We start from the raw sequence: 24,283 nt of genomic DNA, 5'->3' as shown, positions 1-24,283 counted from the left end.
CGTCCTCCAACAACTATAGAGGACAGAGGAGCAACGCTCACAACAACGATCGGAGTGCCAGGCAAGCTAAAACGGCACAGCAGGGGGCACAGGTGCTGCATCTGCCAGTCATCTCAGTCAGTCAACCGATGGGTCTGGTACATGACCTCTTGCCAATGAGCCTTCGACACTTAATGCGGCCTCATAGTGAACCTAGCCTGGCACAAACACTGTGGTGATGTCACCCTGGCAGCTGTAGTGTGTGCGGGGAGCGGTGGCGCGGAAGTTGGCGCACCGCGCTACGAACCTCACAGTCAACAAAAGTGACGATTATCTTAATAGGTCCTGGGCCTCCCCTAGGTCGACTCAGCCTCAAGTGAGTACCTGATGCGATGTGTAAACATCGCCACTGGGGAGACAAAGGCGTCCGGGCGTGGTGCTGGCCACCCACCCTCTCGTGTGGCGTGCCGGCCTTCATCGGTGCTGCTCGCTAACAGCACTTGCCCCAGCAGCCTGTGAAGGCTACACGGGGGGGGGGGGGGGTCTTTGTCTTTGTCGTGGAAATCGTCGCACTGCGCTACGAACCCAACACCCTCCACCCCCCCACCCTGGTTCCCCCCCCCACCCCGCGCGACCCTAACCTCCCGTCCCCCGTCACCCGCCCCGGGTCAGCGCGTCACGGTGATGGACCCGGCGGCCACGGAGCGGCTCACCACCACGATCCTGCGGCGGGCCGAGCGCGAGGCCCAGGGAGCGTCCGCGACGCTGACGGCCGCGGTGACGCACGGCTCCGGCGAGGCGGCCGCCAGGGACACGGCGGTGCTCGCCGTCGGCACGCTGCTCCTTGCCGGGGTCATCGCCCTCGCCGCACTCGCCGCTCACTCCAAGGTCGCCGTGACGACGGTCGCCGGGTCGAGGGGGGTGGGGGGCGCGGGGTGTCGTGGGGAGGGGGTGGGGGTACGGTGGTGGAGGGGGGGAGTACAGTGCGGGGGGGGGGGTCAGGCGGGGTCGGGGGGGTCAGGCGGGGGACATCGATTTTTATTTTGTTGCTCTAAGAGGAATTTTGGTGGTCCTCGTGAAGACGCCCTGCCTCTAACCCCACTCCTCACGTCTCCTCACATCTTCTCACGTCTCCTCACACCTCCTCACGTCTCCTCACACCTCCTCACGTCTCCTCACGTCTCCTCACATCTCCTCACATCTCCTCACGTCTCCTCACATCTCCTCGCGTCTCCTCACATCTCCTCGCGTCTCCTCACATCTCCTCGCGTCTCCTCGCGTCTCCTCACGTCTCCTCGCGTCTCCTCACACCTCCTCACGTCTCCTCACATCTCCTCACGTCTCCTCACATCTCCTCACGTCTCCTCACATCTCCTTACATCTCCTCGCGTCTCCTCGCGTCTCCTCACATCTCCTCACATCTCCTCACGTCTCCTCACGTCTCCTCACGTCTCCTCACGTCTCCTCACGTCTCCTCACATCTCCTCACATCTCCTCGCGTCTCCTCACATCTCCTCACATCTCCTCACGTCTCCTCACGTCTCCTCACGTCTCCTCGCGTCTCCTCGCGTCTCCTCACATCTCCTCACGTCTCCTCGCGTCTCCTCGCGTCTCCTCACGTCTCCTCACGTCTCCTCACATCTCCTCGCGTCTCCTCACGTCTCCTCACGTCTCCTCACATCTCCTCACGTCTCCTCACGTCTCCTCGCGTCTCCTCGCGTCTCCTCGCGTCTCCTCACATCTCCTCACGTCTCCTTGCGTCTCCTCACGCCCCCCCCTCCCGCCCCTCCGTTTCTTTCCGCACACAGAAGTCCCCCAAGGACAACGAGCAGCAGCGGCTGCAGCGCCAGCTCGAGGAGGTGCTGCGTCTCCTGCAGCCGCAGGCCGCGGCCTCCCCCACCTCGTCGCCGGGGCCCACGCCGCCGCCCTCCTCCGCCCCGTCGTCGCTCCTCCGCCGGGACGCGTCCGCGAGCGGCGGGTCCAGGTCCAGCGCCTCGTCCCCCGCCGCCTCCTCCTCCTCGTCCTCCTCCTCCGCCGCGTCGTCGCCGGCCGCCTCCAACCACTCGCGGCGGTCGCTGAGCGACGCGGGCGACGCGGGGAGCGCGGGGAGCACGCGGAGCTCCGAGAGCCACGGTGAGCAACGGCGCTCGGCCCTCGTCGCGGCCGCCCCCGGCGTTGGCGGCGCTCGAGCGTGAGAGGGGCGGCGCTCGTAGGCACGTCGAGCTTCGTTCGCGCCGTACGCGTCCGGCCGTGCCAACCGGATGGGCGGGTAGTCTGAGCGTTCGTGTGTTCGCGCTTTAGAGTTCGCGCCGAAGTGTTGAGGGTGTGAGTGGTTGCGCAGTGGTGTCAGCGCTGTTTCACATTAGAGCGGGCAGCGCGGTAGTGTTGATGCGTTCGTGTTAGCGCGGCAGTCAGTACTGTAGTGTTAGTGTGTTCGTGCTTTGCCAAACCGCTGCTGCTCAAAGGCCTCCTCCGGGCCGTGGTCAGTGACACGGGGGCAGTTGTTTGACCAGGAGCAGTGTGCGGACATCGATCGCCACTGATGTTAGCCGTGGCTGACGATTAAACGTCAGTTCGCCAGGTTCACAACAGAGTGCGCTGACGACCGTACCAACGAAAACAACAACCGCCATTCGCCACTGAGTGGCGGTGACATCACCACGACGCTTGTGCTAGGCTATGTGCGCGTTAAGGTCAGTACCACCCCCCCGCCCCCCTACACGCGCCAAAGGAAGGCAATCTGTGTCCCAGACGTTCCGACGTGTTCACGCGTTCCACTGCGCGTTTTCCCCCACGTCCTCCCCCTCTCCCGCCCCGTGTCCAGACTGCGACGGGGGCATCGTCGCGGTGGGGAAGATCTCCTTCGACTCCCGGGACGTGCTGGGCCGCGGGGCCGAGGGCACCTTCGTGTACCGGTGCGTGGCCACGGTGTGACTTTGGGGGGGGGGGGGTGGGGGGGAGCGGTCCTCCGCGCTGTCGACCTTCGTCCCCGACTGAGTCGGAATCACGACGGGATTTTTTTCCTATTTCTTTTTCTTCATCCTGGAGAAATGAGCGTTGAAGCCCTTTTTCACGGATGTACGGGGAGGGGCACTGGGTATCTCTGTGTTTGTGTGTCTGTATACCTAGGGGAGCAGTAGGGTAGGGGTTAGCACGCCGTGCTACAAACCCAGTGACCCGGGTTCGATTCTCGCTCACGGTCAATACCAGTGATGATTATTTAAACCGGTCATGGGCCCTCCCCTAGGTCTACTCAACCTCAAATGGGTACCTGGTACAGTGTGTAAACATCGCCACTGGGGAGACAAAAGCGGTCAGGCGTGGTGCTGGCCACCCTCCCCCTCTGTGTGCCGCACCGGCCTTCATAGCTGCTCACTAACAGCACTTGCCCCTACAGTCTGTTCAGGCTATACAGGGGATCTTTGTCTTTATATACCTGGGGGAGCGGTAATGTAGTGGTTAGCGCACCGTGCTACGAACCCGGCGAACCGGGTTCGATTCCCGCTCACGGCCAACACCAGTGACGATTATTTGAACCAATCATGGGCCTCCCCTAGGTCTTCTCAGCCTCAAATGAGTACCTAGTGGGGTCTGCAAACATCGTCACTAGGGAGACAAAGGCGGCCAGGGCGTGGTGCCTGGCCACCCACCCCTTCCATGTGTCTTGCCGGCCTTCATAGGCGCATCCTCGCGAACAGCGCTTGCCCCAACAGTCTATTGAGGCTATACGGGGGCATGGGGGGGGGGGGATCCTTTGTCTTTGCGAGCGCAGGGGTCACTTTGACGGGCGCGCCGTGGCGGTGAAGCGCGTGCTCTCGGACTGCGTGGCGTTCGCGGAGCGCGAGGTGCAGCTCCTGCGCGAGTCGGACGCGCACGCTCACGTCGTGCGCTACTTCTGCACCGAGCGCGACCGCCAGTTCCACTACATCGCCATCGAGCTGTGCGCCAGCACGCTTCACCAGGTGCGCGCGTGTGTGTGTGTGGGAGAGTGCGTGCGTGTGTGTGTGCGTGTGTGTTCGTGCGTAGTTGTGCGTGCGAGTGCGCGTGTCCGACCCGCCAGTTCCGCTACGTCGCCATCGAGCTGTGCGCCAGCACGCCGCTAGGTTGCACGTGATTACAAAGAGTGTGTACGCATGTGTGTGCGTGTGTGTGGGCAGCAGTAGTGTCACGATTAGCGCGCTGCGCTATGAACCCGGCGACCCTGGTTCGATTCCCGCTCACGGCCAACAGCCAGTGACGATTATCTGAACAGGTATTGGGCCTCACCTCGGTGCTGGCCACCCACCCCCTCATAGGTGCTCGCTAACAGCACTTGCCCCAACGCTCTGTTAAGGCTATACGGGGGATCTTTGTCTTTTTACTGTGCTTGATTGTGTGAGTGTGTCAGTGTGCGTGCGTGCAACTGCCCGCTTCCGCGACATTTCCATCGACCTCCCCCACCTCCCCCTCGGGGATGCCTTCCCTCCTTCGGCTGCCACTCCGTCGCCAGCCTCCGCCGTCGGCCATCGCCGCTCCTAGTGACGAGTGACAGCGCATCACTGCCCTCGTAAATGTTATCCCGGAGTCCCTCGCTCGTTCCGGATCCCGTGCTGCTCACCGTTCCATCGCGCCGCTCCTTTGTTTCTGCCCCCCATAGTACGTGGAGGGGGAGCGTTTTGATCGGCGGGGGCTGGAGCCGCTGACGCTGCTGTACCAGACGATGTGCGGACTCGCTCACCTGCACTCGCTGAACATCGGTGAGCGGCCGCACCCCCCTGCTCCCGGCGCTCGCCCACCCCTTCCTCCCCTTCCATCGTGTGGCTTTTGAAAAGGCAAAGAGAACCGCGTTCACGAACCGTGTGGGCGTGCGCGCGTGTGTTGCGGGTGGCGGTTAGCGCGCTGCGCTAAGAACCGAAATGAAAAAGAGCACAACGATACGAAGAAAAGTGCAGCGACTAAGCAAATCAAAATCGGAGCTAAAAAAAAACCCCAACCCCAAAATTTGGAAATCAAAGTTATTTGGTCCTGCTGCTGCGTTGGCAGCGCTGCAGAAGCACAAATAAGCACATCTTAGCAGATGCTTCCACAGGGTACTTTTTCACTCTTGTCTTGATAAATTGGCCGGAGACAGAAAAATGCGTCTGCCAGATGCTTGCAGCCTTTTTGATGCCATCTCAGAAAAATGCAGACATGTATCCACTTAGGCAGCTGGAACTAAACTGCACTGGTGGGCCTTTACATTATGAGACCTCCTATGCCAGTAACAAGATATAGTAATAGGTTTTTACCCTTTTAGCTGGCACAGAGGTGTCAGTTTTTTGTGCCAGCTAAAAGGGTAAAAACCTATTACTGCACTGGTGGGCTTAATTCCCCTGTATTTATACTACTATTTATATTACTGGAAAGTTCTAGCATGTTCTACAGGCTACTCCAAGTTTTCTCAGAACTGAATCTATCTGGAATGTTCTGGAAAATAGGTGAACTTCTAAATATCATTGTCCTGATGACAAAAGCAAAGTTTGTGGGGAATAATATCCATTTTCTGTACTTTTGAGGCATAAGCAATTAGGAAATAACACTTACTACCCAGGATCAAAAAAAAAATGTTACAGTGCAATAATAACAACAAAAAAACACGCTCGTTAACAACACTTTGTCCTTGAACGGAAAAACGTACGCATAATGGGCGACGATGTAGGCAATGAAATAGAAGTCAGAGCAAAACTGACTGCATTGCAGAAGCAATTGCAAACAGCGTATGAACATAAATCAACTTTTATTCTTATAAGGGAAACAATAAAATAATAAAAAATATATTTTTATTATTTTATTGTTTCCCTTCTACGTGACTTTACCGAAAGAACCAAGAATATGAATCCCTGCAGTCACGAAAGCTTTAAATCAAAATAAATCAATTTATTAATTGCATTCAGTTTCCTGCAGCAAAAAAAGCAGCATCAGCAACATCGCCCCCTTACTGTGAAAACTTGGCAGGACCTCCTGCAAAGAAGTCGTGAGACTCGGTGAGGCTGTTATGGGTATATAAGACTGATTAATAAATTAACAAATATGACCCCGGTGAAGCAGCGTGGTGATGAAGTATGGTCGAACAATTCCAAACAAAACACTTTTCATGTTCCTGTTCTTGTCCATCTTTACACACGTGTGTCCAAACAGTGCCAGTTTCCTTCCCATCACTGCCTGCCGCACCATCAGGTCTCCTTCTGCGTGCACCCTTCTTTCTAACTTCCCTCTACGCTGGTCACTCTCCGGGCCCAGTTTGGTCAAACACAAAAAACAAAAACACGCGGTTCAATCTTTTTGCACGCGAAACAAAACGGATTAAAACTCTACCCGGGAGGCCCGCTGTCTCCGTCCGGTCCGATCCGTTCGTCGCGTTCGCCCGCTAACCCCCCAACCCGCCGTGCCCGCGATCCCGCCGGAGGGCAGTCCACCGCGACCTGAAGCCGCACAACATCCTCATCTCGATGCCGAGCGCGCTGGGCCGCGTGCGGGCGCTCATCTCCGACTTCGGCCTCTGCAAGAAGCTCAGCGCCGGGCGGCAGAGCTTCAGCCGGCGCTCGGGCACCGCCGGCACGGAGGGGTGGATCGCGCCCGAGATGCTGCGCGAGGATAGCACCGAGAACCCGGTGGGTGGTGTGGGTGGCGCCGGTGGTACCGATTGCGGTGATTAGCCATAGAGGTGGCGGCAGTGGTGATGGTACCACCTGACACACTCTCCACTCTACACCCCACAATCTGAAGCATAAACCTACACTCTGCTCCTGACCCCCCCCCCCCCACACCACTCCTCACCCTGGACCTCACTCCCACACCGCGTTCGGGCGGGCCGTGCCAACGCCACCTCTCCCCCTCTCCCCACCCGCAGACGAGTGCGGTGGACATCTTCTCGGCGGGATGCGTGGTCCACTACGTGGTGACGGGCGGGGGCCACCCCTTCGGCGACGCCCTGCGCCGCCAGTCCAACATCCTGCAGGGCGCGCACAGCACCGCGCAGCTGGGCAGCGACACGCACGGTGAGCGGGACGATGGAGCCGACGCCCTGCTCTGCATGGCAGGGCATCTCAGGGCGCTTTTACGTCTCCCGAGCCGGACCGGGGGGGCTCAACGGGGCGCTGCCGCGAGGTGGGCACGAGCTCCCGCTGCGCTCTGGGCTCTGACAGCTCCTTGAACGGAGAAGCACTCGGCCCGTTGAATGCGCACCCCGATCTGAACTCCTCCCCCCGCCGCCGCCCTCTGTGAAAGCAGACGCTGCCTCCTGCCTTCACTCTTCCCCCTCTCTTCCTTCCCTTCTTATCGCCCTCTCCACCACCCGATATCTTGGCCCGATTGTTCCTTTTCCCCCTCGTCCCCTTCCTGCCCAGCGCTCCTTTCTTCACGCTGCTCACCTTTGAGCCATGCTCTCTTTGTCCGTCTTGGGAACTTCTGACCCGGCATCCCCTCTCTTCTCCCTTCCCTCTCCCGTTCCTTTTGCTATTCCCATTCCTCGGCTCTCCTCCGCGTCCAGCGGTGGCGTGCCACCACGGATGAACAGGTTTGATCTCATCTCAAACATTTGGAAGGAGCACGCCCAGTGACGACTGCCCCTGCCCGACGCAAAGTGGCTCAGCGCCAGGCCCGCAAACGGGGCATGAACCTGGCAGTAGGCGGCGCTGATTGCCGCTGCCGTGCGCAGTGCCGGTCGAGTCGAACGGTGACCCACGTGGACCTCTGCGAGTGTGTCCACGCATAACGCGGGGCGAGCGAGCGGGCGGCGAGTGCCTCTCCGCGTGTCCTTCAGCAACGTCGAGCGGGTGAGCGGCGTGGCCTGTTGGTGTCCACCCGTGGGCAAGGGGTGGACCCTGTGTATGCGTGCGTGTCCACCCTGTGGGCGTCTACCTCAAACACGGAGCGAGTGAATGTTGGTTGGTGGGGTTCTGTTGGTATCCATCGTGAGCGGTGGTGCCTCTGGGCATTTGCGTGTTCACCCTCAGACACGTATGAGCCGATTTCATCGCTCCATCTCCCCCGGCGGACGTCCTCTCTGGGACGCGCCCCGTAACTTGGCTCAATAGCAATTGGTAGCGAGCGACTGAGCGATACGATCGCCACCGCCGCGCGTGAATTTGCACGTCGGCGGTGCTCACTCGGGGCACCGGCTTCAGCGGCGGTAGCGCACGGTTGCGGGGTGGTGGGGTCGCAGGGGCCCCTCTGTCTGCTCTGTATTCTAGTGGCCCGTTCGGGACAATCGTCCATTCGGCAAATTGCATCTCGAAAAAATTGTCATTTTTTGCGAGGATTTTCCGCAAAAGTAGGGCATCCAATTTTCAGCTTATTGTTGGCTATAAATGAGTGTCGGAGGAGTGCGTTAAATCTGCGATCAGAAATTGGGGACGAATAAATTGCCTTCCCCTCTCCGCGTGCGGCGACAGGGCGCAAAATGCCGCAGGAGGAGGTGGGGGAAGCCGGAGCGGGAGTGGGGGGGGGGGTGGTGGTGGTGGGCGGGGGGCGGGGGAGGGGAGGGAAACAGTTCCCGCGAGAACCGCCGCCACTCGACGCAGGCCGCTCAGAATCCAGAGCGTCGTTCAAAAGGCGCCGTCCCCAGATGCCGCGGCCCCGCGACGCGTGGAGGTGGCACTTCCATCTTTCGTCGTCATCGTTTGCCACGAGGGCCGCCGCCCTCCGCCCACCCGCCCCCGCCCCCACCCTCCCTCCCCGCCCTCGTCGCATCGATTAATCGCGCGTCGCCGCCGAGCACCTCCGATTAGCACGGTTGACTGACTACGTACGGTGCGAAAGAAGTTCAACAAACGTACGTACAGATGAGCGATGTGCCAACATCCCTCCCCCCCCCCCCCCCGGCGTGCGCGTGGTGCGGTGTTACTTTTGTAACAGGATTCCATGGCAAAAGCATTCGACGACAAAGTGTTCCCGACAATACAGTAATGATAAACTCGTAACGCACCGCTCGCTCTCGAAGGGGGTGGAGGGAGGACGGCTCGGAGAGGGGGCGAGGAATCCCAGACAAAGCGGGAAGGCAGCAGCAGCCAGTGCGGTGTGCCGCCGCAAGCAACTGCCCAAGCTCTGCGGTCCTCTATATACGAAGGTGTTTTCAGCCAATGAGCGATCATGCATTTGGTGGGTAAAAAACGGAGCACCCGGAGGCAACCGATGGGCGCGTGAGAGGGGCGACACTCCCTCCCACACAGAAGGGACAATCGATATTAGCCCCTCCCACACAGAAGGAACAATCGATATTAGCCCCTCCCACACAGAAGGGACAATCGATATTAGCCCCTCCCACACAGAAGGGACAATCGATATTAGTCTCTCCCACACAGAAGGGACAATCAATATTAGCCCCTCCCACACAGAAGGGACAATCGATATTAGTCCCTCTCACACAGACGGGACAATCGATATTAGCCCCTCCCACACAGAAGGGACAATCGATATTAGCCCCTCCCACACAGAAGGGCCAATCGATATTAGTCTCTCCCACACAGAAGGGACAATCGATATTAGCCCCTCCCACACAGAAGGGACAATCGATATTAGCCCCTCCCACACAGAAGGGCCAATCGATATTAGTCTCTCCCACACAGAAGGGACAATCAATATTAGCCCCTCCCACACAGAAGGGACAATCGATATTAGTCCCTCTCACACAGACGGGACAATCGATATTAGCCCCTCCCACACAGAAGGGACAATCGATATTAGCCCCTCCCACACAGAAGGGACAATCGATATTAGTCCCTCGCACACAGACGGGACAATCGATATTAGTCCCTCTCACACAGACGGGACAATCGATATTAGTCCCTCCCACACAGAGGGGACAATCAATATTAGTCCCACTCACACAGAAGGGACAATCGATATTAGTCCCCCCTACACAGAAGGGACAATCGATATTAGTCCCTCTCACACAGAAGGGACAATCAATATTAGTCCCTCGCACACAGACGGGACAATCGATATTAGTCCCTCTCACACAGACGGGACAGTCGATATTAGTCCCTCCCACATAGAAGGGACAATCGATATTAGTCCCTCCCACACAGAGGGGACAATCAATATTAGTCCCACTCACACAGAAGGGACAATCGATATTAGTCCCCCCTACACAGAAGGGACAATCGATATTAGTCCCTCTCACACAGAAGGGACAATCAATATTAGTCCCTCTCACACAGAAGGGACAATCGATATTAGTCCCTCCCACACAGAAGAGACAATCGATATTAGTCCCTCCCACACAGAAGGGAAAATCGATATTAGTCCCTCCCACACAGAAGGGAAAATCGATATTAGTCCCTCCCACACCAAAGGGACAATCGATATTAGTCCCACACAGAAGGGACAATCGATATTAGTCCCACATAGAAGGGACAATCGATATTAGTCCCACACAGAAGGGACAATCGATATTAGTCCCTCTCACACAGAAGGGACAATCGATATTAGTCCCACACAGAAGGGACAATCGATATTAGTCCACATTTTCGCCATACCGCCTTCCCCTGGCGGGTCAGGACGCGGGCTCCTTCTCGATGCCCACGGGAGGGGGGAGTCATCCACCAACCCTCGCTGCTGCCTCCACAGTGCTGGATCATGGGCCATGTTCACTTGCGTAGCGAGCACCGCCCGGCTAATGAAGGAGTTGGAGTGACGAGGCAGGCTGAGATGATTTAGTGACGTTATTAGGGACCGCAGCGCGCTGAGGAAAACCCAAACAACGTGGTAATTGGCTGTATGCGTGTTTGTCGGAGGATTTACTGAGTTCGCTGATTGACTGAGCAGGTAATATCGGGGAGGAAACTACAGCGTGCCCCTCACACTAACGTTTAATAACGGAGACTGTGTGATGGGACTAAGAGAATGACGATGTGAAATCCACACACTGACGACTCGACTGGTGCAGTGTTGAGCGCACGCGCCACTAACCCGGTGACCCCACTCGCGACCAATAAGAGTGGAGAATATTTGAACCGATCGTGGGGCCTCTCCTCATTCCCAAAGTCTGTTAAAGATGATGTTGTTTGGGTGCCTGAGCTAGTGAGTGGGTGGGTGGGTTGATGTGTGTGCGAGTGTCGTCGACTAGGCTAAGACTGTGACTAAACAATGCTTACTAAATTAACACTGGTGTGTGTACGTGTGTGTATGTATGTATGTGTGTATATGCATGTGTGTATGCGCTCGCGCGTGTGTGCATGCGTGTGCCTGCGTGCGTGCGGAGCCACAGACACCGTGGTGGCGCGGGACCTCATCGAGGCAATGATCTCCCGGGAGCCGCGCAAGCGACCGTCAGCGGCCACCGTCCTCGCCCACCCGTTCTTCTGGAGCCTCGAGAAGCAGCTGCAGTTCTTCCAGGTGCTGTCTCCTTCCCCCCAAGACCCAACCCAACTAGACGACCCGCCCCCCACCCCGTCTTCCCCCTGCCCCCCCCACCTTTCCCATTGGCTCATGCCCACGGCGTGTCCCACTCGGCAACCTTGCCGCCAGTTCTATCGAGCACGCTCTTTGAGAGTTGTCCCCCCCCCCCCACCCCTCCCGAGCGACAACGTTCAAGGTCAAAGGCAACCGGCGAAAGATCCCAGCGGCCTCCCGCTGGGACGTTGGCGCAGGTTAAGGGGCTGCCGCCGGCCCCGTCTCGGTTGCACCGCGAGTGATTCGCGGTGAAGTCACGTGCCTGAACCTGACGGGCCCGGCGGGGGGGTTGACCGATCGCGCTGCTCCCCACGAAGCGTTGACGCCGCGTTGGCAGGCGGTGCAGAGGCCCGCCGGCCACAGAGACGCGAGGGGGCGCGGCAGCCGAACAGCGATTGAGAACCAAACCTCAACGCGTCCGTCAATAGGGCTGCCTTGAACTAAAAAAAGGTATATTTATATGTAAAATATGGCGACGTTTCTGGCGATGGCCCTTTTTCAGCGATGGCCCTTCTAGCAGAGAGAGAGAGAAAGATATCTCTCTTTTTTCTTTTTCTCCACAGAGTGACATGGTATGTCACCAGTTGCGCATTTAATTGTATGGCCGTGCTATTGACGACTGCGTTGAGTTTTAATTCCCAACGGTCGTTGGGCTGCCACGCTCTTTCGCGCGTGCACGCACATGTTCGTTAATCGCTCCCGCGGTCACATGACTTTTACGCTCAGTCCCCGAGGCTCGTTAACGGCACGTCCCTGGGGTGATTCGAGTGGCCGATAGCATCGCCGCCCCCCTCAACCGCCCCCCTCGACCGCCCCCACCCCCACCACCTCCATCCCAATCTCGCTCGTTGGATCCCCCCGTTATTAAAATCATTCATCACCCAGTAGCATTTCACGAACGCCACCTCCACAGAAAATGCCCCCCTCCGCCATGTGTTTCTGTTTTAATCCAATTGGCAAGTGAAACGCACGCTGGCCCCGTCGTTTTGACATTTGCCGTGCCCTTGGCGCCGTGTCCTCGCCCGGCACCGGGGCGACGCGGCGCTAGCGGACGGGCGGGCGGGCGCCGGTAGGGAGCTTGTGGTTTGTATCGGGTTACGGGTGCCCCATCCCCCTAGCTCTGGCCGGCGTTGAAGGTGAGCCGCTCTTGCGCGAGCCACACGTTAAATCGGCGCGCTGTCTTCCGTGCCGGCGCCGCCAAATCTTCTCGCTCCCTCACCGCCCCCCCCCCACCACCCCCACTGCCTTTCGTTAACCCCACCGGTGTAGGCATCGTCGCCCCGTTCTGTCCACAACAAGGCCGCGAATTGCCCACAAGGCGACAACGGATTATTGAATCTATCTGTGCATAGCTTTGACCCCCTTGAATGTGTAATGGGCGGTTTGTTTGTTTGTTTTTCTTCTCTCTATGTGATGCGTTTCTCCCCTAAACCTAACAGTTATTAATGGAGATTGGCCAAACATTGCAGCACAGGTTCCTCCAGACAGAGAGACCTGCAACTCGGCGATGCTATCCCCGCTGAATAATTTAGTTCATGTGCTCCCTCTCAATCCCCCACCCTCACCTCGACCCCCTCCTCGCAGCTCACTCCGCTTGTGCGGGGCCCCAATCCCCCATGCCGCGCATGGCCTCGTGAGCATGTGTGTCAGTGAGCGCGTGTATGCATGTGTGGGGAGCGGTAGTGCAGCGGTTAGCGCGCTGCGCTACGAACCCGGCAACTGGAGTTTGATTCCCACTCACCGGTGACGATTATCTGAACCGGTCCCGGTCCTGGGCCTCTCCCCTAGGTCGACTCGGCCTCAAATCTGGTGCGATGTGTCCGCCTTCATAGGTGCTCGCTAGCAGCACTTGCCCCAACAGTCTGTACAGACTAAACAGGGAATCTTTGTCTTTGTGCGTGTGTGTGTGTCCCAGGACGTGAGCGATAGGATAGAGAAGGAGGCGGTGGAGGGAGCGGTGGTGGTGCGGTTGGAGGACGGGGGGGCGCGAGTGGTGCGCGACGACTGGAGGCTTCGCATCACTGTGCCGCTGCAGACCGGTCTCACGCACACACACACACACAAAGACAAAGATCCCCCGTGTAGCCTTAACAGACTGTTGGGGAAAGTGCTGTTGGCGAGCACTTATGAAGGCTGGAACGGCACACGAGGGAGTGTGTGGCCAGCACCACGCCGGGCGGCCTTTTTCTCCCGAGCGGCGACACTTACACACCGCACGATTCACTCGTTTGAGGTCTGGTCGACCTAGGGGATGCCCAGGAACGGTTATGATAATCGTCACCGGTGTTGGCCATGAGCGGGAATCGAACGTGGGTCGTTGGGTTCGTAGCGCAGCGTGCTAACCGCTGCACCACCGCACCCGGTAACCACACAATGCACACATACACAAGGGCCCATGCCAAACCACACCAGGCCACTGGTTCCTATGTGAGCCTATAGGTCTCTTGTCAGCGGGGTAGCTATCGAGTGTGCAGGCAATGGAACTGCACCGGAGCCAAATGGGGTGGGAGGGGGGCCCAGGCACCAGACTACGAAGAGTGGGGGAGGGGGAGAAATTGGACAACCCCCCCCCCACTACTGAATCCTTGCACTTTGGCCCATGCCACTAATCAACACACCGCGTTCTCCCAGCCCTCTCCTCCTGCCTCCTCCCTCCTCCTCCCTCCTCCTCCTCTCTCCTCCAGAGAAATCACAAAGCTGCCTCAGCTGGGAGGGAGGGGGGAGTGGAAGCTGTTACACGGATGTGTGGAAAAACACACACGCACGCAGAAACACGTTCTCGCTCATGCGCCCTTCTCTCTCCGGCTCCCACACCGGTCCGGCGGGAGGGAGGGGGGGAGAGGGGGGCTGGGCCCCCCCCGCACCCCATCCCCCCATCCCCCCTGTTGCAGTCTCAGCCCCCCCCCCACCCCGCTGCTTCATTTGATATGCAGGCAAACTGTTTGCAAAACTTGGAGAGGGAGGTACTGGAGTGAGCGCGAGTGGCGCGGTGAGGCGGTGTGCGCCGTGCCTGCGCGGGGAGAGCCGGAGCAGCGACGGGCGGGAAGTGGATCGTGTCGGACGGATTCCTTCAATCTCGTGACACCGATAGGCGAAGTCGAGATCAGATCGAGCGGAGAGACAAGAGCGACGGGTCGTCTACTTAGAGAGGGGCGGTGGGGGGGGGGTGGTGGTGGCCCAGGACGTGATCAGACACCAAGTGTCGCTAGTAGCCACGGGCGGGAATCGAACTTAGGTTGCTGGGTTTAGACCGCAGTCCTGATAAACATGCCAACGTCAGGCCAACGTTGGAATGTGGTTGGAACCGTTAGACCGACGTTGGCCCAACGTTCCGTGTTTGCTGGGGTACCCGAACCACTATGCCACCGCTCCTTCGCGCTCACTCGCAACAACAGGAACCTCCATTCGCGGCTCACAGTGGGTTTTATTTTTGTTGGGTTCCACCGTGTGTAAGTGGGCACGATGTCACTTGCAGCTATGCACCACTCCACCACCCGACACAGCCAAATAAATCGAGTTGTCACCCTGACAGCAGTGCACGGTTGATGTTGGGTTCTTAGGCAAAACGGCTTGAGTTGAGAAGAAAAGCAATATTTTGACAATCTCGTGCGACGTTTTGACGCCGGAGATTACATCGAGCTTGTGAATAAAATATGTGAACGACACATCAACCTCCACTCGCTGCCAAGCAGTGGTGGCATTACCACGGTGCTAACCGCTAGAATGTGTGCACCTTGTCTCCCTAGTTGCGATGTTTACACATCGCACACAGGTACTCATTTGAGGCTGAGACACGCGCACACACGCGCACGCACGTGCACGCGCCAAGCTATTCCACGCGGGATCAGATGCTTTGCTTGCCGATGCAGACGGCTGCCCTCGTGACATATTTTATTTAAATGTGTCCTGCAGATTTGAGAAAGTTCAGGACGTACAAGGGCACGTCGGTGCGCGATCTCCTCCGGGCCATGAGAAACAAGGTTGGATTTCATCCCCGCGGATCACAGCGAATCGATGCGACAGCACGCACCGACAAACAAGAGGGGCGTCATTGCTTTGCCGATGCAATCTCGCTCTTCAAAACGATCGTTAACTTAGAATAACAATCATGGTTATAATCATCATAATGTCAGTAGCAAACTCGACTTGTGACGCGTCATCACCGCTGCCTGCACAGTATTTGCGGACGGCCTGGGGGAAGCAAGTCCCTGACTACGGGGGGCAGAGAAGCCGTGGCCTCCCACTAAGTAGACACCGCCGGAAGCACTCGTCATTCAAGCGACACAGCCCCCATTAAGAGATGTCACGGTTCGCTGCCCCCAGTGTCGCACGCAACCTTCTCCTTATCTTGTTTCATATTTACGGAGTGCCTCAGCTCAGGGTGCTTCACGTAGTTTGAAAGCGGGAATAAAAATACGAGTGATTTTGGTGGAAAGGGCGGTGCCGAGGAATGAGTGACTGCGACAGAGGACACTTGGGGGGCGGTGGGAGGGGTGACGCCAGGGCTGTAGGGGATGGACGGGATGAAGTGGAGAGGACGAGGGGAAAGAAGAGGAAGGGAATGGGCATTTGAGAAGAGATGAGGATTTAAGGGGAGGAACGAAAGGAGGTTTAAGGTGGGGGACACATCGTGTGACCCACACTCCCGTGTGCTTGCTCCTTCCCTCTTTCTCCTCGCCCTCCTCCTTCTCCTAATCCTTCTTGCTCCTCGTTGCCGCACGCCTCGCCATCGGCAGAAGCACCACTACCGGGAGCTGCCGGTGGACGTGCAGGAGACGCTGGGCTCCGTGCCGGACGACTTCTGCCGCTACTTCACGTCGCGCTTCCCGCTGCTGCTACTGCACACCTACAAGGCCATGAGGTGCTGCTCAGAAGAGAGGCTCTTCCACGCCTACTACCAGCGCCGCACGGAGGATGGAAGAGACGCGTCCTCGCCGTGACGCAACCCGCTCGGGAGGGGACGTCCGAGGAGGAGGAGTTGGAGAACTTCGACGGCTACGCCGCCGCGGGGGGGAGGGAATGTGGACCCGATATACGCCCGGCGTGACCGCGAAGCGAGCGAGAGTGGGAGCAGGAGAGAGAGAGAAAGAGGAGCGTGCGTGGCCAACGATCGGAGGAGCCGACGACGCCCGCAGAAGTTGCGACGGCGCCCGGTGCAGGGGCGACACGGAACCGTGACGTCAAAGCTGGCGGTGCCGCAGTTGAGCTGCCGGGGGAGCAAAAAAAAGTATACAAAAAAGTAGGACCACAGATTAGATTGTATAGTGATGTGTGTTTTTTTATCATCAAGATAGTTTTATAATAATAGTGAGATCAAGATGTCATGAGGGCGAAAGCTGCTGAAGCCACCTGTGCAAAATCACTTCAATGCATGTGTAGCCGTTTGCTTCGTAAGTTTGTGTTCGCCCGTCTGTTCATATTCGCCCGTACGTTCATGCTCGCCCGTACGTTCATGTTCGCCTGCACGTTCATGTTCGTCTGTACGTTCATGTTCACCCGTCCGTTCATTTTCACCCATACGTTCATGCTTGCCCTAGTTCATGTTCGCCCGTACGTTCATGTTCGTCCGTACGTTCATGTTCGTCTGTACGTTCATGTTCACCCATGGGTTCACAAAGTTTTAGCCGAGCTTTAAGCCGACGCGTGGAATTTGCCAGCGAAGAAGACGTCGAGAGAAGATGTATCATTTTTTTTTATTGTGGGAGACTTTGGCAGTGAGGAACAAAAAATGTGCCACATCCCTCCACGAAAAAATAACAACTCTGAGAAATAATTGTTTACAAAAGTGATGGATGACGTTTCGTTTTACAGTCAAATGGCAGTTCGTTGAATGCGTTTTTACTCGTGGCTGAGCATTTAGAGCCACACTCTGCAGAAGCCAAGTGCAATTAAATTCAAGGAAAGAGCAACCGCTGTGTGTGTTGTGAAGGAGTCCCTGTGTGTGTATGTGTCTGTCCACCCCTGTGTGGGGAGCGGTGGTGTAGCGGTGAGCGCACTGCGATATGAATCCTGCGAACCGAGTTTGATTCCCACTCACGGCCAACATTGGTAATGAATATCTGAATTGGTCCTGGGCCTCCCCTAGGTAAGCTCAGCCTCAATATGAGTTTCTGGCGCGGTGTGTAAACATCACCACTGGGCAGACGAAGGTGGTCGGGCGTGGTGCTGGTAACCCACTTCCTCATGTACTGTGCCGGCTTTCATAGGTGCTCGCTAACAGCACTTGTCCACAAATTCTGTTCAGGCTACGCGGTGGGATTTTGTCTCCATCATCCTCGTGGGGAGCGGTAGTGTAGTTATCAGCGCACTGCGGTACCTCGTGCTTGATTCCCGGCTGCGGATAACATCACCGGTGATGATCTTGGACTTGGGCCTCCGCAGTTGTGTCAGCATCACTACTGGGACACGGTTGCTGACGACAACCACCCCCTCGTGTGTGCGCCGTGCCTGCCTTCACGGTTGCTCACGAACGGCACTTGCCCAAACAGCCTGTGTAGGCTACATGCCTTAGTCTTCGTGTCATCCTCCAGGGAGATGTGGTGCACGCGTCTGTGAGATACTCGGGAGTCATGATTTTATTTCAGGGAGATATATCTAGGTCGGCGGCCCGGGAAAATATTTTCCCACCCGGAACACCACATCCAGAAACTATAGTCGTGTGCCATCTAGTCCATTCGACACAGCAACCCAGAACATATCCGAAGGCTAATGGCAGGAATCATAGGAATAGAGAATAAGGATGTATTATTCTTTGAATTTATAGGCCACGTAAATGCAACGAGCACCTCACAGCACCTGACACCACCTGACATCTCGGCTCAGCCATTCCATTGCCCGACGGCAGTCAAACTAAGGGACCCGCCCCAGTGGCAGCTGTCCCCATGTCCCACAAGGTGTACACGGCACCGGGCCTGCAAACGGGCAATTTTTCTGCTCGTAGGGGGCCAATGCTGTTGGTGTGTGGTTTATTTTTCTCATTTAGCAATACAATCATTTGCGGGTAATTTGGCACATATGACAAAGTGAGAAGGGATGTATGGGACGAGCTGAGTGTCATGGGAGAGCGGACACAGAGAGGCTCATGGGAAATGTTGGATCGACTCGCGCTAGTTCATTTAATGCACGGCGTATTCTCTTCCTAACCCTTGCGTGGCGTCCGCTAATGTTTCCGGCTCGGCAATCATAAATTATATCACCGTTAAAATATATATCTTTTGCGGTTCCCAATTGAATTTACGGGTCCTCAGTGGCAACGTCCAAATACCCCCGCGTGCCCATTAGCCCCTCTACACACACACCCGAGGGCTTCATATCTGAGCGGCTCTGAGCGGCACCGAGACACGGTGTCGCGTCTAATTAGGGCCCCGTGTATATTGAGAAGCCACTTGCGAAAATGGACTGGCTCGCTTTCGTGTCTGCGATTGCCAGCGTGTGACCACCGGGGGCACGTTGAAAATAGCGACTGTACATTTTTAGCGTGCCATCAAGGCCAATTAGTGGGTTTCCGTGGCCAGAAAGCTGTTCTCGTTTCTCTGTGTGAGTGTGGTACAGGGAGGAGCTCACGGGTCGTGGCATCTGTCAGTCATCTCGGTTAACGCATGCCACCTGGGCGCGTCCCGTGACATCCTTCCAGCGAGCCTTCCACACTTCACCTGGCCTCAAAGGGCACCTAGCCTGCCTGGCACACCCACTGTGGTGGCGGTAGTGGTGTCACTTCTTGGCGAATGCCGGCTGTTGTTGTATTTGTCATGTGTGATGGTTGCTCGCTAACAGCGCTTGCCCCAACAGTCTATGTTGGCTATTCAGGACAGCTTTGTCGTGGGTAGAGGAGGTTGTATTTGTTTTACTCGGATTTAAGTTTCACGTGCATCAGTGTTGGACCATCGGTTTGTCTGTTTTCCTCAACTCTGGCAATGTTAATGTGAAGTGCGTTGGTGGTCTCAGCCCAGTCACCAATCACTGCAACTCAAACATAACACATTAATGTAGATTTTTCTCTTAAACCAAATTTTAGCACTGAGAATTTACAATATTAGTTTAAATGTCACGAGGGTTTTTTTTCAAACAAATGCATGGGAAAGTCCAGCACCTTCCTGTGTGAACCAGAGGTGACTTGAAATCCGTCGAGGTAACCTGTGATATCTTCTTCCACTGACCGTTCTCTAATACGGGTTGCACTATCCTCTGCAAGAGCTCTGAACGGATTCTTCATTTCACTGCGACACCGCTTGCACGATTAAGATAAAACTTTGGTTGGGCCAACCACATACCATTGCATGCAACGTTGCATGTTTACTGGGTACCAGGTACTGCATGTAAGTTGGTAAAAAAATCTCACATTGTAGAACTTACATAAAAAATACCAATACGATTAATGGATTGTTGTGAAATTTTGGCTTAAGTAATCATTTAAACGTGTAGCGCGTCGCACAGAGTGTTTGCTATACATTTACGCGTGATAATCCACTTAATTGGGCTACCATTTGTGGCCAGGTCGCTTCTGAAAAAGAGTTCTATAGCTAAGTGGGCCTTACTTGGTAAAAAAAAGTAGTAAAAATAGTCTAGTCCTTGGCCATTGTACCTGTCATTTATTCTGACAGCTATTGAGTGTTTCCCCCTTGGCATGCGTGGGTTTCTTTCCCAGGTTCTAGAGTTTCCTTACACATGTAAAACACTCATTAGGAAGGCAGGGGCCACGCAGTGAACCGCAGCCAATTATTGCCCAAGCTCTACGATCCTCTATACTTCAAGGTATTAATGGCCAATGGATGCGTGATACTGTAGCAACTGTGGGAAAAACTCAATAACAGACAGAATAAATGACAGGTACAATCGTCCAGGAATATACTTTTCTTCTAGGTAAAGCCCAATTAGCTATACTGTATAGCTCTTTTTTAGAAGCGATCTGGCCACAATGATAGCCCAATGCAGTGGCTTATTAAGTGGAAATGCATGGCAGACAAAAAACTCTAAATTCATGCTTCTAAACGATGGAAAACCCGGAGGGCCTGTAAAAAATCCACGCGACCACATGGAGAACATGCAAAACTTGAAATATACAGCAGGCGTCGAACCTACGACCTCCTGTATACTAGGCGAGGTAGTTAACATCATTGCCACCGTTGCGCCCACTAATAATTAGCGCATGTTGCCTATCATCACGACAGGGCAGCCCAGTGCAGAGGACATTTAAGATGATTACGTCTCACGAGGTGAGATATCGAGAGACAGGCTGTCTCAGTTGCAAGTGACTGGGAGTCTGGACGTGAAAAGTTTCAACGAACTGACTAAAAGCGTGATGACATTCGAGATAAAATCAAAGGGTTGGCAGAAATTGTACAAATTTGCGATGTTTCCATGCCTTGTCCAGTGCCCTATCTTATAACAGAGCAATTCAGACCTCATTGGTCACCCCGTGCCCTCATACATCTCAACGTTCATCCTACAAAGTCCCGTCATAAGGGAGAAACACAAACAAATAGACAAAATCAAATGCCCCTATTGAAACGGCTGTACGCCGTTTGGATATGAATACTCAATTCCCCTGTAAAAGCATACGGGGTGAACCGTCTGGATTGACAGGGTACGCGTTTCCACAAGTTTAAACGACAACAAGGATCAATGTGGTGACGCCACTGACAATAGGCAGTGGCGCACAAACACAGCAACGCATTTGTCAATCACACTGAAAGAGGGGCATTGCCCGAAACGTCGCCTCATGCGGTATATGCTTTTTATAAAACAGCGTCGATTCTCTTACGATTGTCACGATCACGATTCACGCGTGGAATCGAGCGCGTAGAGAAACTCAGATTAAAGCCTTCCGCCTATTATACGGGTGTGTTGCCGTAAGAATAATTGACTATAACAAAAGGGTGCTTACAACTGCGGACGCAGCACAAAGCACGAGACGGTTAAAACTCTAAACAATAGGACTACGTTTAATAAATCGAATTGCGAAAGGAATCGTTAGAGGTGGCATCGCGATGCGGTTGCCATCGCGACGGCGTGCGGCCTAGTAGAGCAGAGCGGAGCCTGTGGTTCCCGTTCGTTGCTGCTGTTCATTTGTTAATTTGTTTGCGTCGGATTTTTTTTTGAAGCGTTAAATCTTCCATCGCGTTTCTTGACGAGCCGCCGATTTACGAGCGTGGGAAAGAGGAGAGAGGACGGCGGAGGCGAGCGGACATGGTGGTTCTCCGAGCCAAGTGCCTGGTCGCCGGTGAGACGAGAAGCGGTTCGAGAGCGTCGGGCCCGCGATTGCGGCACCAATCAATCGCACGATCGCAACACAACAGTCGTAAAAACGCTGTGCTCTTAAAACATATGTATATTAATACATATGTGGCGACGTTTCGGGCAATGGGCCTTCTTAATAGCTATCAGCATCGCTGAACTTCACGCAGAGACGCAACTCTAAACTCAATCTATTGCAGCTGCACATCACAACAACCACAAGAAAACTTAGATTAAGGCCATCAGGCCATCATTTTGCTGTTTTTTTCATGGATTTTCTGTTTGCACAGTCACATAGTCACTTTAAGATGTTTTCTTGTTCGTGTTTTTGTTTTTTTTTTGTTGTGGTTGCACCCGATTCAAGAGCTGAATGGCTCACAGGGCTATACCAAAATAAATCAACTGAAACTGAACTCTACAATATGTCCCGGGGCTGACTGACACAGTATCCTCTCTATACATTGTTTTATATATCCAGCAATTGTATCCCTATCGTGCTGTCATTTGAAACAATTTTTACCCCCCCCACCGGGGTTCTCCGGCTTATTCGTAGACGTCTGGCCATCGTGGAAGAGTAGGCCAAAATACGCCCTCCCGAGGGGCCTCTATGGAGCTTCCTCTACACCAGGGGTCACCAAACTTTTTTCACAGTGGGCCGGATAACTGAAAGAATGACGAGCGCGGGCCGCATAATAGTTCATAGTTCATTTATTTGGTATAGCCCTGTGAGCCATTCGGCTCTTGAATCGGGTGCAACCGCAACAAACAAAAAACATGAACAAGAAAACATCTTAAAGTGATTATGTGACTGTGCAAACAGAAAATACAGGAAAAAACATCAAAATATTCCTGAAATAGCACCGTACACCAACGCTGTGTGCAAAAATCCCAGTGGGATGCAAGTCAAATAACAACAACAACCACATAAATATTTCTGGAGCGTCGGAACCTGTATTGACAGCTGGAAAATCTTGGGGGGCGGGAAAGATGCGTGTTTGTGTGTGTTGCCATGGAAACCATGGTAACGTGTTGCCATGACGTTGCCACGGAAACCATGGTAACGTGTTACCATGACGTTGCCATGGAAACCATGGTAACGTCAGAGCGTAGGCGGAGCTACCACGAGCCGGGGAAGGACTTAGGATGGCGCGAAATAAGCAAACATTAAACAAGAAAATCTAGATACAATAATTTAAAATAGTAAATTTAAGGAACATAGCAGTCAGGAGGTCTCCGCACGCGTGAAGATCTCCTAGTATTCCAAACATATTTAAATTGTATCACAACGTCTCGTGTTCCATACGTTTTATCAACCAAATTCAAGTACCGTCGGCGGGCCTGATGGACTGACATGCGGCCCGCGGGCCGTAGTTTGGTGACCCCTGGTCTAGTGCATGGGGTCGGCAACCTGCGGCTCATGAAGGACCGTCGCTTATTAGCATGTAATATTGCATATTTGTTATTTCGTTTTAAAGCTTTCGTGACTGCAGGGATTCATATTCTTGGTTCTTTCGGTAAAGTCACCACGTAGAAGAGAAATAATAAAATAAAGCAATTAATAAAACAATTTTCTTGCTGTGGTTTTCACACCTGATGATGATTGCTTGTGTTGCAATCGAAACGTCGTGAGCATTTTATTGTTTTATTATTTCCCTTCTACGTGACTTTGCCGAAATAACCAAGAATACGAGTTCTTATTGTTATTTTGGTTGCCGAACCCCAGGTTTGAGTGGAAGCCCTTCCGCCAGCCAGTGCTGTGAATAGCTAATTGCACAGAGCTCCACCGTTACCTAGGGGCTTAAGGAGTCGTATCAGAAGATGAATCCATCCATTCTGAACGCGAACGTAACGGTGTCTAATTCTTCTTCGTGTCACAGAAAATGGCCCAGAGAAGCGGACATCAAAGAACTACATCTTGCCATCCCTGCTCTGTAAAGAGTAATAATTATCATATGACAACATTTGTCATTCTCAGAGCTGGAATTAAGAAGCCACGTTTAAGTACAGAACTTAATTTAACGTGAGAGGGTTTTTTTGTTTTGCACAGGCATTGGTGACCTGACAGAGAAAATCCTCTTAACTCTAAAATCGAGGGACACAGCCGAGGTGTTTTTCCTACATGATACAACACCTACGCTGTGTCTTTAAGTAAAAGAAAGTGCTTACCTGATCATAACTGCATAGATAAGGAGGTGGTGGAAATCTCACACTTTCATAGCAGGAGCGAATTGAAAGCGTAGGACAACCACTGTTGACCAGCCACACCTGCTTCACAAGGCTGGCTTTGTACGGTGCGAAAGAAGTTCAGCATACAGACAAACACAACGTGGTAGTATGTCTGCTACAAATGGATAATAATTGGCTTCCAATTATTAAGCCAGCAGTCAATGCAGCGGAATTCTCGGCTGGATTAAAAAAAAAATGTTTTTACCCATTTACATGCCCCAATTATAAACGATTAAAAATAATATCAATTTTGTAACTAGGTCAACGCCCATTATGATTCAGAAGCTCGTTTTCATGGAAGATCTGGCTCAACTATTCAAAACAACAATTATATATTACAGCAGCAGCAATTATTAAAGAGACAGGACATTAACTCATCTAATGTAAAAAGTACAATATCAAACTTGACAGCAAAACAGAAAACAAGAATTAT

The 24,283-nt window shown here is 54.3% G+C and overlaps 2 protein-coding genes across 5 annotated transcripts in view; both read left to right on the top strand.

Moving 5' to 3' along the window:
• Positions 1–17,300, top strand: part of LOC116946193 (serine/threonine-protein kinase/endoribonuclease IRE1-like) — a 40,341-nt gene extending 23,041 nt beyond the window's left edge. The window contains exons 12-22 of one of the 2 annotated variants that reach the window (XM_032961155.2): positions 652–867; positions 1,788–2,112; positions 2,804–2,894; positions 3,752–3,941; positions 4,616–4,715; positions 6,409–6,608; positions 6,848–6,995; positions 11,207–11,334; positions 13,307–13,430; positions 15,304–15,371; positions 16,128–17,300. In XM_032961155.2, coding sequence (XP_032817046.2) covers positions 652–867; positions 1,788–2,112; positions 2,804–2,894; positions 3,752–3,941; positions 4,616–4,715; positions 6,409–6,608; positions 6,848–6,995; positions 11,207–11,334; positions 13,307–13,430; positions 15,304–15,371; positions 16,128–16,331 — 1,794 coding nt within the window. In that variant the 3' untranslated portion in view covers positions 16,332–17,300. Of the gene's footprint in view, positions 1–651; positions 868–1,787; positions 2,113–2,803; positions 2,895–3,751; positions 3,942–4,615; positions 4,716–6,408; positions 6,609–6,847; positions 6,996–7,486; positions 8,709–11,206; positions 11,335–13,306; positions 13,431–15,303; positions 15,372–16,127 lie in introns of those variants that run through there. The other variant, XM_076069878.1, reaches the window with a different exon arrangement.
• A 3,913-nt stretch (positions 17,301–21,213) lies between these two features.
• IFT27 (intraflagellar transport 27) overlaps positions 21,214–24,283 on the top strand; it is a 44,020-nt gene continuing 40,950 nt past the window's right edge. Inside the window, exon 1 of one of the 3 annotated variants that reach the window (XM_076069879.1) lies at positions 21,214–21,610. In XM_076069879.1, the coding sequence (XP_075925994.1) occupies positions 21,577–21,610 (34 nt within the window). In that variant the 5' untranslated portion in view covers positions 21,214–21,576. The remainder of the gene's footprint in view (positions 21,611–24,283) is intronic. The other 2 variants (XM_032961157.2, XM_032961156.2) reach the window with 2 other exon arrangements.

The sequence above is a fragment of the Petromyzon marinus genome, chromosome 26 (assembly GCF_048934315.1).
Source record: "Petromyzon marinus isolate PM22_M1 ecotype Great Lakes invasive population chromosome 26, UKy_Petmar_22M1.pri1.0, whole genome shotgun sequence".
Taxonomy (NCBI): domain Eukaryota; kingdom Metazoa; phylum Chordata; class Hyperoartia; order Petromyzontiformes; family Petromyzontidae; genus Petromyzon; species Petromyzon marinus.
This window is presented reverse-complemented; position numbering and strand designations above follow the sequence as displayed.